This window comes from Coregonus clupeaformis, chromosome 24 (assembly GCF_020615455.1).
Source record: "Coregonus clupeaformis isolate EN_2021a chromosome 24, ASM2061545v1, whole genome shotgun sequence".
Taxonomy (NCBI): domain Eukaryota; kingdom Metazoa; phylum Chordata; class Actinopteri; order Salmoniformes; family Salmonidae; genus Coregonus; species Coregonus clupeaformis.
The window spans coordinates 27868436-27882413 of NC_059215.1; the positions used below are offsets into that span (position 1 = coordinate 27868436).

The 13978-nt window shown below is 47.2% G+C and overlaps 1 protein-coding gene across 1 annotated transcript; it reads left to right on the plus strand.

The window, feature by feature from the left end:
• Positions 1-6350: 6350 nt before the first annotated feature.
• On the plus strand, positions 6351-11538 carry LOC121537540 (zinc finger and BTB domain-containing protein 8B). The gene is made up of 5 exons (XM_041845148.1): positions 6351-6438; positions 7649-7849; positions 8229-9309; positions 9632-9810; positions 10812-11538. Exons 2-5 carry the CDS (start codon positions 7676-7678, stop codon positions 11184-11186), a joined length of 1809 nt encoding a protein of 602 aa, XP_041701082.1. The 5' UTR covers positions 6351-6438; positions 7649-7675; the 3' UTR covers positions 11187-11538.
• Positions 11539-13978: the final 2440 nt, after the last annotated feature.

Here is a 13978-nt window from a genome sequence, read left to right on the forward strand (position 1 = left end):
TGGAACCACAACAACTTCGCTGCCGTCATTGTCACAAAGCTGAGGTCTTACCATTAAGTGTTTTCATTTCATTTTTGAAGCGACAATTGTCTGAATAGTATTATTTGATTGTCATCCAAACAATTTCTCCTCATGAAATTCAGAATCCCAAAATCATTGTAATCAAATGTAAGGGAAAACTTTGATGGTAATACTTTAATTTAAACGTCATCCATCATTTGATACATTGAAGAATTAGTTCACTATACCTACATCCTCTGTAGCTCAATTGGTAGAGCACGGCGCTTGTAACGCCAGGGTAGTGGGTTCGATCCCCGGGACCACCCATACGTAAAAATGTATGCACACATGACTGTAAGTCGCTTCGGATAAAAGCGTCTGCTAAATGGCATATCATTATTATATTACATAATATTGTGCATATCTGACACTGATGTAAATACTATGGGACTTCATCGTTTATTGTGCAGTGATTTGTGGTAAATGACAGAGGGAAGTGAGTGCAACCGTACCTCAGAGCATGAACTTTGACATTTAACGGTCTTACATCTGAATGACCTCACTGCTCCAGTCATTGTTTAATGGATTTCAATGAATATCCTAATGTAGTCGAGGTCAGTCTCTTTTGCTTTTTTAAATGTTAAGCTAATGTAAGTATTTAGAATGATGTACATTTTCTCAATCTCACTTTTTACAAAGCTACTATTTGGGTAGAACTTGCGTATATAAGCAAGCCAAACTAGGACTAGGAAAGATCAGACTTTAAAAAACGCCTGTGACACATATGACACATGAAAGCCGTTTCAAAGCTGCTGAAATAATGCAAAAAAAAAGATAGATAATTGACCATGTCATTATAAACCGATTAAAGTTTTGATGCAGACAATTGATTAGATAATAGTGTAACATCACCCCAGTGTTGTGAGCCTTTCCTATTGGTGTATTGTATGGCTTGCTGTGTTGATTGGTTACACTGATGTAACTGGTACACGGACATTATTGGAACCATTTTGAGCGTGTTTTATATCATTGGGACGTTGGCATGTGACTTAATGGCACGGGATGGCACTTCCGGTGTGTCTAACGTGACTTATATTTGTAATTACTAAGGAACTGGTGAAAGTCTCCTTAGTGAAAAGCTTTAAAGAAAAGCATCCGTTTCATTTACATTTACATTTGCATCATTTAGCAGATGCTCTTGTCCAGAGCGACTTACAAATTGGTGCATTCAACTTATGATAGCCAGTGGGACAACCACTGGGGAAGAAGGATTATTTTATACTATTCCAGGTATTCCAGGTATTCCTTAAAGAGGTTTCCTTATTAATGCTGAGAGAACCCATCTAAATGAACACGTAAAGAAAACAAAAAAAACTTTTCTGAATGTTATTTGCCCAAAATAATTTTGGGCCTTTGTTGACTTTTTTTTTTTTCATGAACTAAAAGCAGGCCATGTAGGACCTGTTGTCTCTTCGTGAGAAGGTGTGACACACTGCCTAAATATCCCAATGCACATTAGTATTTAGTTTATTTTGACATAGCATGTGCATGTTTCATACTTTTGATGAGAGCAGAGAGCCCCCTCCCCCCTCCCCTTTTGAAGTGCCTTAAACAACAAAGCCTAAAATGTCTAGAAATGACCTTTTGTTTGTTGATACAAATTGTATCTATTTCTTGATTGTAAAAATATATTTATGAAAATGTACAGTATCGTGAAGTTTCATTTAAGAAAAAAAAAATATATATACAATGCCGTAATGTGTGTGACACTGTGCGTCCCTGGGAGTAGTCCATTGGTATGTACCTTTTCTTACTGGGCACAGTAGGGACTTACTGGGCACTTACATGGACTTACTGGGCACAGGGACACTTACGTGCTACATGGACGTGCATCGATACCCTGTGTGCAGCTGTAAGCATTGTGTCCTCTCTCTATGTGTGTTAATACTGAAACGACCACTCATTGTACAGTTTCAATGCTCTATTTAACTTGTTGCATCAAAGTTTTTTTTTGCTGTGTTGTAACCCAAGCAGCTTAGTAAGAAATGTGACCCCTCTCGAACTTTTCTTTATCCATATCTGCTCTATTCCTGCGTTGATACCCTCTATATTTAAATGTGTAAGTCGCTCTGGATAAGAGCGTCTGCTAAAATGACTGTAAATGTAAATGTAAAATGGTATTGGACAGGAAGGACAGAGGTATGGTGCCTTCTGAAGGAAGGACAGAGGTATGGTGCCTTCTGAAGGAAGGACAGAGGTATGGTGCCTTCTGAAGGAAGGACAGAGGTATGGTGCCTTCTGAAGGAAGGACAGAGGTATGGTGCCTTCTGAAGGAAGGACAGAGGTATGGTGCCTTCTGAAGGACGGACAGAGGTATGGTGCCTTCTGAAGGAAGGACAGAGGTATGGTGCCTTCTGAAGGAAGGACAGAGGTATGGTGCCTTCTGAAGGAAGGACAGAGGTATGGTGCCTGTGATTTTAGCCTCAGGGTGTCTGGAGACACAACGGGCGGGTTACGAACCTGGGGCCTGATCATTGTCATGTTAAAATCGGTTTATGACATGCTTTGATCAATCAATCAATCAATCAATCAATCAATCAATTGATCTGTATTGTCCTTTTTACAAATGCATTAATTACAGAGTACTAATCAGCAACATAACAGATCGTTTCTATTGATGATCAACCCATCCACCTAAACTGTGGAGGATATAAGAGATACCCAATGCTAGTCTGGAACAAAGACTGGTCAGTCTACTAACTGCAGAACTGACATGAGATGGACAAATTACTGACATTCTGCAAACAGCTGACCATAACAAAATAGCTAGTGTATTCCTGACTAAGATGGAGAAAAAACAGGGTCAAGGAACCAGTAAGATCATGTGGTCAGGAAAAACTCTGGTCTCCTAGTTCTCTGGGGTGGTAGAACTCTGCTCCGTCATGAACGGGGACACACCATACATAGTGCCTCCACACCACCTCTCTCCATCCCTCCACCTCTCCCTCCATCCCTCCACCTCTCCCTCCACCTCCACCTCTCCCTCCACCTCTCCCTCCACCTCTCCCTCCACCTCCACCTCTCCCTCCATCCCTCCACCTCTCCCTCCATCCCTCCCTCCATCCCTCCACCTCTCCCTCCATCCCTCCACCTCTCCCTCCACCTCTCCCTCCACCTCCACCTCTCCCTGCACCTCTCCCTCCACCTCTCCCTCCATCCCTCCACCCCTCCCTCCATCCCTCCACCTCTCCCTCCATCTATCCCTCCATCAATCTATCCCTCCACCTCTCCCTCCATCCCTCCACCTCTCCCTCCACCTCTCCCTCCATCCCTCCACCTCTCCCTCCACCTCTCCCTCCATCCCTCCATCCCTCCATCCCTCCACCTCTCCCTCCACCTCTCCCTCCATCCCTCCACCTCTCCCTCCATCCCTCCACCTCTCCCTCCACCTCTCCACCTCTCCCTCCACCCCTCCCTCCATCCCTCCACCTCTCCCTCCATCCCTCCACCTCTCCCTCCACCTCTCCCTCCATTACTCCACCTCTCCCTCCACCTCTCCCTCCATCCCTCCACCTCTCCCTCCATCCCTCCATCTATCCCTCCATCTATCCCTCCACCTCTCCCTCCACCCCTCCATCTATCCCTCCACCTCTCCCTCCATCCATCCATCTATCCCTCCACCTCTCCCTCCACCCCTCCATCTATCCCTCCACCTCTCCCTCCATCCATCCACCTCTCCCTCCACCTCTCCCTCCACCTCTCCCTCCATCCATCCATCTATCCCTCCACCTCTCCCTCCATCCCTCCACCTCTCCCTCCATCCCTCCACCTCCATCCCTCCACCTCTCCCTCCATCCCTCCCTCCATCCCTCCATCAGGCCAAGTTTCCAGGGATGGGGAGTTTGAGGACACACCATAGTGGTGGTTTACACTGGGTTATATTTAGGGTTATGAGCGTGAATGGAGTTGTTATGGGGCTCCATAAATTTCATTTTCAAAAGGGGGTATGGCGGCCTGATGTACGCCTACTCAGTGGTTTCCTCAGGCCCACCACCAAGCTTTGTGTGTGTGTGTGTGTGTGTGTGTGTGTGTGTGTGTGTGTGTGTGTGTGTGTGTGCCTTTGTGTTCTGCCTAGTTTACCACGGGAAAATCTCTACAACAAGTAATACGTCCACCGCCCAGTCGAACCCAGGACCCCTCGGTGTAAAACACACTTCAGAGGGTTTTTAGTGGATTGTGCTGAAAGGGTGCGGTCGGTGCACCCTCAAATAAACTATTTGTTTACTTTCGCTCTGTCCGAAAATAAAAAAGGGAACTAGTTTTACTCTGGAACAAAAGGCAAATGAACGTGCATTCCTCAGACGACAATGTGGCAGGCGCATAGGAGGGCGTGAGGTAGGGCGTGAGGGCGCGGGCTGCCTGTGGTAGCAACAACCCCGCGCATAGGAGGGTGTGAGGTAGGGCGTGAGGGCGCGGGCTGCCTGTGGTAGCAACAACCCCGCGCATAGGAGGGCGTGAGGTAGGGCGTGAGGGCGCGGGCTGCCTGTGGTAGCAACAACCCCGCGCATAGGAGGGCGTGAGGTAGGGCGTGAGGGCGCGGGCTGCCTGTGGTAGCAACAACCCCGCGCATAGGGAGGGCGTGAGGTAGGGCGTGAGGCGCGGGCTGCCTGTGGTAGCAACAACCCCGCGCATAGGAGGGTGTGAGGTAGGGCGTGAGGGCGCGGCTGCCTGTGGTAGCAACAACCCCGCGCATAGGAGGGCGTGAGGTAGGGCGTGAGGGCGCGGGCTGCCTGTGGTAGCAACAACCCCGCGCATAGGAGGGTGTGAGGTAGGGCGTGAGGGCGCGGGCTGCCTGTGGTAGCAACAACCCCGCGCATAGGAGGGCGTGAGGTAGGGCGTGAGGGCGCGGGCTGCCTGTGGTAGCAACAACCCCGCGCATAGGAGGGCGTGAGGTAGGGCGTGAGGGCGCGGGCTGCCTGTGGTAGCAACAACCCCGCGCATAGGAGGGTGTGAGGTAGGGCGTGAGGGCGCGGGCTGCCTGTGGTAGCAACAACCCCGCGCGCATAGGAGGGCGTGAGGTAGGGGCGTGAGGGCGCGGGCTGCCTGTGGTAGCAACAACCCCGCGCATAGGAGGGTGTGAGGTAGGGCGTGAGGGCGCGGGCTGCCTGTGGTAGCAACAACCCCGCGCATAGGAGGGTGTGAGGTAGGGGCGTGAGGGCGCGGGCTGCCTGTGGTAGCAACAACCCCGCGCATAGGAGGGCGTGAGGTAGGGGCGTGAGGGCGCGGGCTGCCTGTGGTAGCAACAACCCCGCGCATAGGAGGGCGTGAGGTAGGGCGTGAGGGGCGCGGGCTGCCTGTGGTAGCAACAACCCCGCGCATAGGAGGGCGTGAGGTAGGGCGTGAGGGCGCGGGCTGCCTGTGGTAGCAACAACCCCGCGCATAGGAGGGCGTGAGGTAGGGCGTGAGGGCGCGGGCTGCCTGTGGTAGCAACAACCCCGCGCATAGGAGGGTGTGAGGTAGGGCGTGAGGGCGCGGGCTGCCTGTGGTAGCAACAACCCCGCGCATAGGAGGGTGTGAGGTAGGGCGTGAGGGCGCGGGCTGCCTGTGGTAGCAACAACCCCGCGCATAGGAGGGTGTGAGGTAGGGCGTGAGGGCGCGGGCTGCCTGTGGTAGCAACAACCCCTTGGAGCTGGTGTAGGTCAGAAAGAAATGGATAGAATTCAGCTTCCTAACCTATCTGAAAGGAATGAATAGAGTTCAGCTTCCTAACCTATCTGAAAGAAATGGATAGAGTTCAGCTTCCTAACCTATCTGAAAGGAATGAATAGAGTTCAGCTTCCTAACCTATCTGAAAGGAATGAATAGAGTTCAGCTTCCTAACCTATCTGAAAGAAATGAATAGAGTTCAGCTTCCTATCCCGGTCAGAGTTACTCCAACTCAGGCGCTCTATCCCAGTCAGAGTTACTCCAACTCAGGAAATGCCTCACTGGCATTGTGTGTATTTGCTCAACATTCATGAACTGCAATAACTACATTTCAGAACTGTAAACAACTGAAATGGAATGGACCCCATCCCTGTTTACCAAACAGGTTAAAGAGAAACACAGGCAACAACCGTATTTGCACATAGAGGTTCATCACTCGATTATGTTGTTGGTTAACGCAGTGATTTTCTGCCCTCTAGTGATGATAAAGAAAACTACAGGATAGAACTTTAAAATCGCAACCCCCCCCCATGTCTAATTTAACATGATGTGATTGGCTGAGCGCCGACACCTGACATTTCTCTCGTCTCTCATTGACCGAATCTTGTGACTCTCACACAGAATGGAGAAATTAGGAAGTGGGCAGTGGTTGTTGTGGTTACCTAGCTGCTGAGGCTACAACAGCATATCAACTTGTGTGTTTACTTACGACTACTTTCAACGTTTAGTCAGGTAACGTTTTTTTTTATACTTGTTTCAATGTTTGTCTTGTATGTTCATTTGTACGGCATGTTTGATAAATGTAACGCTAGCTAGCTATCAATACATATGTTTTTGCTTAGCACGCTAGCTAACTGACAGTGTATTCTAGCATAGACAGTTGGGTTAGTAGTTATTAATGTATTTGATTCTAGCTAGCTACAAAATACAGCTACTTCTTCATCTGTGATTCTACATAAGGTACTGGTGACTGGAGTGGAGAAAAACCTTTCTCCTTGCTAGGTACTATCTCTTGAGTTTAGAGCTTTCTCCTCGGAGACTTTCTATGGTTATCAGTTGTGATTCTTCTCTTCTAGGAAGGGTGGGGGTAGTTTGGTTGTAGACTCACATGAATGTACTGCGCAAGGAGGTCAAGGGCCTGGGGTGGAAGGTTGAGGAGAGTGAACTGGCAAGGGGTTTGTTTACTAATACATAGGTAGCCCTATCCTTTCTACATATCTCTCTGCTCACCCTCTCTCTCTCTCTCTCTCTCTCTCTCAGTCCCTCTCATTCTGTCACTCTCTCTCTCAGTCCCTCTCATTCTGTCACCCTCTCTCCTCTCTCTCTCTCTCTCTCTCTCTCTCTCAGTCCCTCTCATTCTGTCACCCTCTCTCTCCCTCTCTCTCTCTCTCTCAGTCCCTCTCATTCTGTCCCTCTCTCTCAGTCCCTCTCATTATGTCCCTTTCTCATTCTGTCCCTCTCTCTCTCTCAGTCCCTCTCATTCTGTCCCTCTCTCTCTCTCTCTCAGTCCCTCTCATTCTGTCCCTCTCTCTCTCTCAGTCCCTCTCATTCTGTCCACCTCTCTCTCAGTCCCTCTCATTCTGTCCCTCTCTCTCTCTCAGTCCCTCTCATTATGTCCCTCTCTCTCTCTCAGTCCCTCTCATTCTGTCACCCTCTCTCTCTCAGTCCCTCTCATTCTGTCACCCTCTCTCTCTCTCTCTCTCTCTCTCTCTCTCTCTCTCAGTCCCTCTCATTCTGTCCCTCTCTCTCTCTCAGTCCCTCTCATTCTGTCCACCTCTCTCTCAGTCCCTCTCATTCTGTCCCCCTCTCTCTCTAGTGCCCAATAAGCAGCGTTGTGAAGATGGAGGTATCAGGCTACCACTCCATGCTGTCTTAACTCTCTTCTCTCTCCTCCCTGGCTCTATCTATCTATTTTTATCTTTTATCTTATCTGATCTATTAGAAAGAACTGTGAAGCGGTGTTGTGGAGATGGAGGTGTCAGGCTACCAGTCCAAGCTGCTGTGTGAGCTCAATGTGCAGCGGAAGAGAGACTTCTTCTGTGACTGCAGTATAGTCGTTGAGGGGCGGGTCTTCAAGGCCCATCGCAACGTCCTATTCGCCGGCAGCGGCTACTTCCGCGCCCTATTGGTCCACTACCTACAGGTGAGTTGTTTATGAAGTTTACCTGGTGCTGATGCAGAATACATAGTTAAGGAGCCTGAGTATTGTTTTACCTGGTGCTGATGCAGAATACATAGTTAAGGAGCCTGAGTATTGTTTTACCTGGTGCTGATGCAGAATACATAGTTAAGGAGCCTGAGTATTGTTTTACCTGGTGCATTCACTTGTTTAAAAAAAAAGGGAGATTAATAATGGCTATAGTAACCCAGTTGGCAAAGGCACTCCATTTTTTTAAATGGAAAGGACACTGGTATGGGTAAACTCTAATCTCTAATCTAAGCTTTAATCTAAACTCTAATCTAGTTTATAGCCTGTTTACAGTATGCCTTACTTCCTTGAATCGCTCCACCACCCTCCTCAGGACAGCGGTCAGCACCACAGCACGGCCTCTCTGGACATCGTGACGGCCGAGGCCTTCTCCTCCATCCTGGACTTCCTGTACTCGGGCCGACTGGACCTGCGCAGCGAGAACGTCATCGAGGTGATGTCAGCGGCCAGCTACCTCCAGATGACTGACGTGGTCTCCTTCTGTAAAGGCTACATCCGCTCCTCTCTGGAGATCTACAATAGGGATAATGAGGGGGAGAGAGAGAGAGAGGGGGAGAGAGAAAGAGAGAGGGAGAGAGACAAAGGGAGGGAACGGGAAAAAGAGAGGGAGAGAGAAAGAGAGAGGGAGAGAGACAAAGGGAGGGAACGGGAAAAAGAGAGGAAGAGAGAAAAAGAGAGGGAGAGAGAGGGTCCGGCTGACAGTGGAACCCCAGCCTTGCCACCTCCCTCTTCCAGTGCCTCTGTAGCTGTAACTGTTCCTCCGTTGTCACTAGAGGGAGATGGAGTTACTAATGTAAATTCAGAGCCCTCCCCATCCACTGTCACAGACCCGCCATCCTCAGCAGCCCTCCCCAGTGTCCCCACGCCCTCCGGCCCTAGCAGGGACTCGGAGAGCGACGACTGCAGCTCCAGAGGGGAGTTCCCATCTCATACTATCGGGGGCCGGACCCCCCACGGACACAGGGACCACCCGACGAACCCCCTTTCCTCCTCGACCTCTGGGTTGACCTTAGAACTGGTGCTCCCCAAGATCGAGTACGACCCCGATGACGAGCCCGAGGAGGGGTCCCCCGATACCAAAGACCTGCCATTGTTTATGGGACCCCCCCTCCACACCCACCACGCAGACCACCTCCATGACAGGCTGGCGTCCCCCAGCCCTTCCCCCAGCAGCGAGCGCTCCTCCCTGGGCTTCGGGGGCTGCCACGCCAGGCAGTTCGTGGATGTGCTGTTGAGAGGTGGCTCCAGCCCCCAGAGGGACAGAGGGGAGCAGGGCCTGATGTTTGCCCAGGGAATGGGCCTCTGGGGTGGGGGAGGCAGGGTGGATGAGGGCCTGGGGATGGGTGGTTCCTCCATAATGGAGATACAGAGCGACTGGTACGGAGAGGACACAGGTAATTACATTCATTTAGTTTTAACTCTATAAGGCTTTATATTAAACTTTACTTTCTTCTTGTTTCTTCCTACATATGGCGTTTTTTTCTTACCACTATCAGGCTTTGACTTTTAGGGGTTTAGGCCTGGGTTTCTTTCTGCTTTCGTGACAAGAAGATTTGCTTTAAAAAAGACCATATAATATTGTATCATTCTATTAACTTAGTAACATCGTCCTAAAGGACTAACTCATTAATGCTGCAGGTGATGTCTTTCTTGGTGGTGCCAGTTTGTACTGTATAGTGATTGATTCATTGTTTGATTGACTTTTCTCCCCTGCAGGAGATGGCTTGGTGGTGCCGGTGAAGCTCCATAAGTGTCCGTTCTGCCCGTACACTGCCAAGCAGAAGGGCATCCTGAAGAGACACATCCGCTGTCACACTGGAGAGAGACCCTTCCCCTGTGAGACATGTGGCAAGAGGTTCACACGCCAGGAGCACCTCCGCAGCCACTCACTCAGCGTAAGAGGGGGTGTGTGTGTGTGTGTGTGTGTGTGTGTGTGTGTGTGTGTGTGTGTGTGTGTGTGTGTGTGTGTGTGTGTGTGTGTGTGTGTGTGTGTGTGTGTGTGTGTGTGTGTGTGTGTGTGTGTGTGTGTGTGTAGAAATCTGCAGAGCTGGGATGGTTGTATCCCCCATATATATAACATTCTATTGGTTGCAATAATTTGGTATAATCATTTAAATAGAAAAAAGTTTTGAATCTGGCGTTGTTTTGTGTATCAGTTCATAAACCATGTGCCATGGAATCGGCACATCGAAAATCTCCTCCCAACTATTTTGCAACCTGTACGGTGCAGCTGTACATTTTCTTTAACCAATTTGGGTCTTTAATGCCGACGAACAAGTGATCTACCTTCTCCCCCTTCCACTTGCCTCCTCCATTTTTGTGGTAACGCTGCAATCAGTTTGTTGTAATTTTTTATAGAGCAGACATTTCCAGATATTTTTTAGCTGCACGTGTGACATAACTCCACCAGTCCTATTTATGATATAATTTACAAAGATTATACCATTTTTAAAGTTTCTTCTGAAAATAATATTTGTTTTTGTCAATTAGTATGTTTAACCATTTATATTTGTAGTAATATTTGTTCTGTCTTTTGTGGTGGATTAAACTGAAATTGCAACCAACTTTCTATGGATTGTTTTTTAAAAAATTGCGATATTTTGGAGATTTCCTTTTCAAATAACTGAAAGTGAGAGGTTGTAATCTGAATAAAGGGAAAAGGGCCATTTTTTAAACACTGGGTGAGACAATCTTACTAATCTGCTAGAGAACCAGTTCGGATTTAAATATAACTTTTGTATAACTGAAGCCTTTAGTGAGAGGTTCAATGCTTTTAATAATTTTAGCCCTCCGAATTCATATTCATTATATACTGTAGTCTTTGTGTATAGATGTGAGTGTGTGTGTGTGTGTGTGTACTGATTGATGTTGACGTGTCTTTGTCTCTGACACCCAGGTGCACCGCTCCAGTTGGCCCGTGGTATGTAAGGGGTGCAGGTGTAGCTTCACTGGAGCCCTGTCCAACGGACTCAAACGCTTTGGCCTGTGTGACAACTGTACCTGTGTTAATACCACGGGCCACGACGACCACTCACCTCCCGCCCACATCAACCTCAACGGCCAACCAGAGGCCATGGAACGCGGGGACGGAGACAGTGATTGGCCCAGGTTCATGGATGATGCTGATGACATGGAGGCAGGGGGAGGGATCGTAGAGGAACTGGGGGAGAAGGGGGAACTATACAGACGACTGTCAGAGATCCCATCCACAGTGGACATGAAGGAGAGGAGACAAGGAAAGGAAGAATTGAACTTTCAGACACAGTTTTAATCCCATCTTGCCGTCTACCTCCCCCAGTGGTTTAATAGGGGAACAATCCATGTCTGAGACAGATGTCCATGTTAACTTTGTATTGGCTACTATTTTGGACCAAAATAACTATGGTACAGAATTGCATGACCGTAAGAGGACTGGGTTTTCCCTAGGAGAAAGACATCTCTTCTAGTTGACTTGGTCATGGTGGCACAATGCACCAGGTGATGTTATACCACAGCAGTTTGTTCTCCACGGAAACAGCAGACATCTTGTCCTCAACAGCCCTCATCAACTCAAAGGAGATGTGTCGCGCTGCATGGTGGTCACTCTAGATACTGACTGGTTTTCTGATCCACGCCCCTACCTTATTTTGTTAAGGTATCTGTGACCAACAGATGCATATCTGTATTCCCAGTCATGTGAAATCCATAGATTAGGGCCTAATTTATTTATTTAAATTGACTGAGTTCCTTATATGAACTGTAACTCAGTAGAATCTTTGAAATTGTTGCATGTTGCGTTTTATATTTTTGTTCAGTGTATATTTCAGGATGTTGTGTATCTCCGGAAATAATCAGAATTCATGTAAATTCATCATGTACAGTTTAAAAAAAAGAGCTTATCCAAAAAAAGGTGGTCTCTTGGCACAATTTACACCGGGTACGAGGTCAATTGAGCCACGGGACAGGGTGAATTAATCCGCCTACAAATGTCTGTAATGAATGAAATATTACCACTGCCTTTTTAAAACCATGTCTATCTTTATTTCCCAAACACAATTCAAGACAATCACAATAGCTTTTTTTTTTTGGTCTTGTAATAATTTTAAAGCATATTTTAACACAGGCTTAACACCTAACAAACACTTGATACTTTTAACATAGGCCAGGCCCTGTTGCTACCTTACATCCCAGTGATAACGCCCTGCAGTACGCCTGGGAAGAAAACACTCACATTAGCTCAACTTGCCACTGGCTCAACCATTGGATCAACTTACATGGCAAACATGTTAGCCCACGCAGCTACAAGCATGCACTTTCATGCTAGGTTTAGGACCTCATATTGAGGCTTATAGAGACCCCCCAACTGATGTATTGAACGATCTTTAAATTATCTACTTTGGTTTAGATACAAGCATCATGAAACCTCTTAACACAGTAAATACATTTGACTCGGTGAAAAATAGTTTTTTGGGATCTAACTTGCTTACCACTTTTTCCCATGTGGTTTCTTCCTTCACAGACTCCATGAAATGATGACCTCTTCCTAAATATTTGGTGTGGTGCCAGGTAAACAACCTCTCCCCTCAACATCAGCAAAACAAGGGAGCTGATTGTGGAGTTCAGGAGGAACCAGGCTGGGCACTCCCCTCATCCTCATCAACCCCTGTGGACATTCCCCAATGGACTCTTACCCCACAGTTGTCAATGTGTATATTTGTATTATTATTATTTTGTCTCTTTTTATTTATTTTACTTTTTCATTTGACCTGCCCGGAGCCGGGAGCATAAGATGTTCACGGTACCCTGCAATTACATATGCGTCCCTGTACAAATGACTAATAAAATATATCTATCTATCCACCCACCTGTAATATTCATATGTGTCAGCATACTGAATTGTAATTGGATGCATTATACTGTCATATCATACTGTGCTATGATTGGTTAAGACCACCCAGGTGGTGAGGTCATTCTAAGATGATCATGGCCAGAGACACATGGACATGCCAGTTATAGCTAGTTAATAAAGAGCTACGTTTATAAATATCCTGTCGTCCTGCATTTTATTATTTTGTACAAAGCATACAAAACAAGACACCACCCACCCCTTTGGCTCAACTTACCCCACTCTCCCTTACCTATAATTCAGTCATTGTAAAATTCACATAAACAGTGTGTTAGCCTATACATTACGCCTATAGGTAAGTTATTAATGACCCCCCGTTGAGAGTGAATCAAAAGGATACAAATAGTGGAATCGTGCCATGTTTGGACTACATAAACAAGGTCAGAATGTTGTTATATAAATTCAACAAAAGACAATTTATTTATTTGAAATCGCACTGTGGCTGTATTAGACTTTAGAATTGCGTTGTTGGCGTACCAAATCCATGAAATGGGGTATCGGCCTATTCAGGTGAAACCCACAGATCACAATTCTGTAGAGTTGACACAAACTAGTGTCCTCGCTCATATTAGGGAACTTTAGCTGTGGGAAATCACCTGCCCAGTCAGCCTGTTGTGCATATTGAACATTCATATTGCAATGTACAGCCTTACCTATGGATGTCGGGTACATGATATTGGGCTATCAGCCTACTCGGTGAAACCCACAGAACAGAACTGACGAGTTTTCACAAATAGTAGCGTCGTACAGTGTCTCTTATTGCGGGACTCTGAAACCACTGTGAAATGAGCCACATTATACAACCGGTGGGTCTAATCCTGAATGTTAATGGGTTAAAAGTCCCGTGTAGCTCAGTTGGTAGAGCATGGCGCTTGCAACGCCAGGGTTGTGGGTTCGATTCCCACGGGGGGGCAGTATGAAAAAATGCATGCTCTCACTAACTGTAAGTCGCTGGATAAGAGCGTCTGCTAAATGACTAAAATGTAAATGAAAACCGCATTCCAGCCGGTGTCTATTCCACAAGTTACCACCGGCTAAATCTATGACGTTAAAATGCCTATTTACTCTGCGCCATCCACTGTCTCCTCAACCCAGCCAGGCACTTTATAAACTTGATCTCCACCATAAAAAGCATCTAGACATTATCTCACATTTCTTTTAGACTAACATTGAGTTTT

Excerpts from the sequence above, each read along its gene's own strand:
- LOC121537540 (XM_041845148.1), top strand. The coding sequence starts at position 7,676 with ATGGAGGTGTCAGGCTACCAGTCCAAGCTGCTGTGTGAGCTCAATGTG. Across the intron at positions 7,850-8,228 it reads TATTGGTCCACTACCTACAG|GACAGCGGTCAGCACCACAG; the intron begins GTGAGTTGTTTA and ends CACCCTCCTCAG. Across the intron at positions 9,310-9,631 it reads CTGGTACGGAGAGGACACAG|GAGATGGCTTGGTGGTGCCG; the intron begins GTAATTACATTC and ends TCTCCCCTGCAG.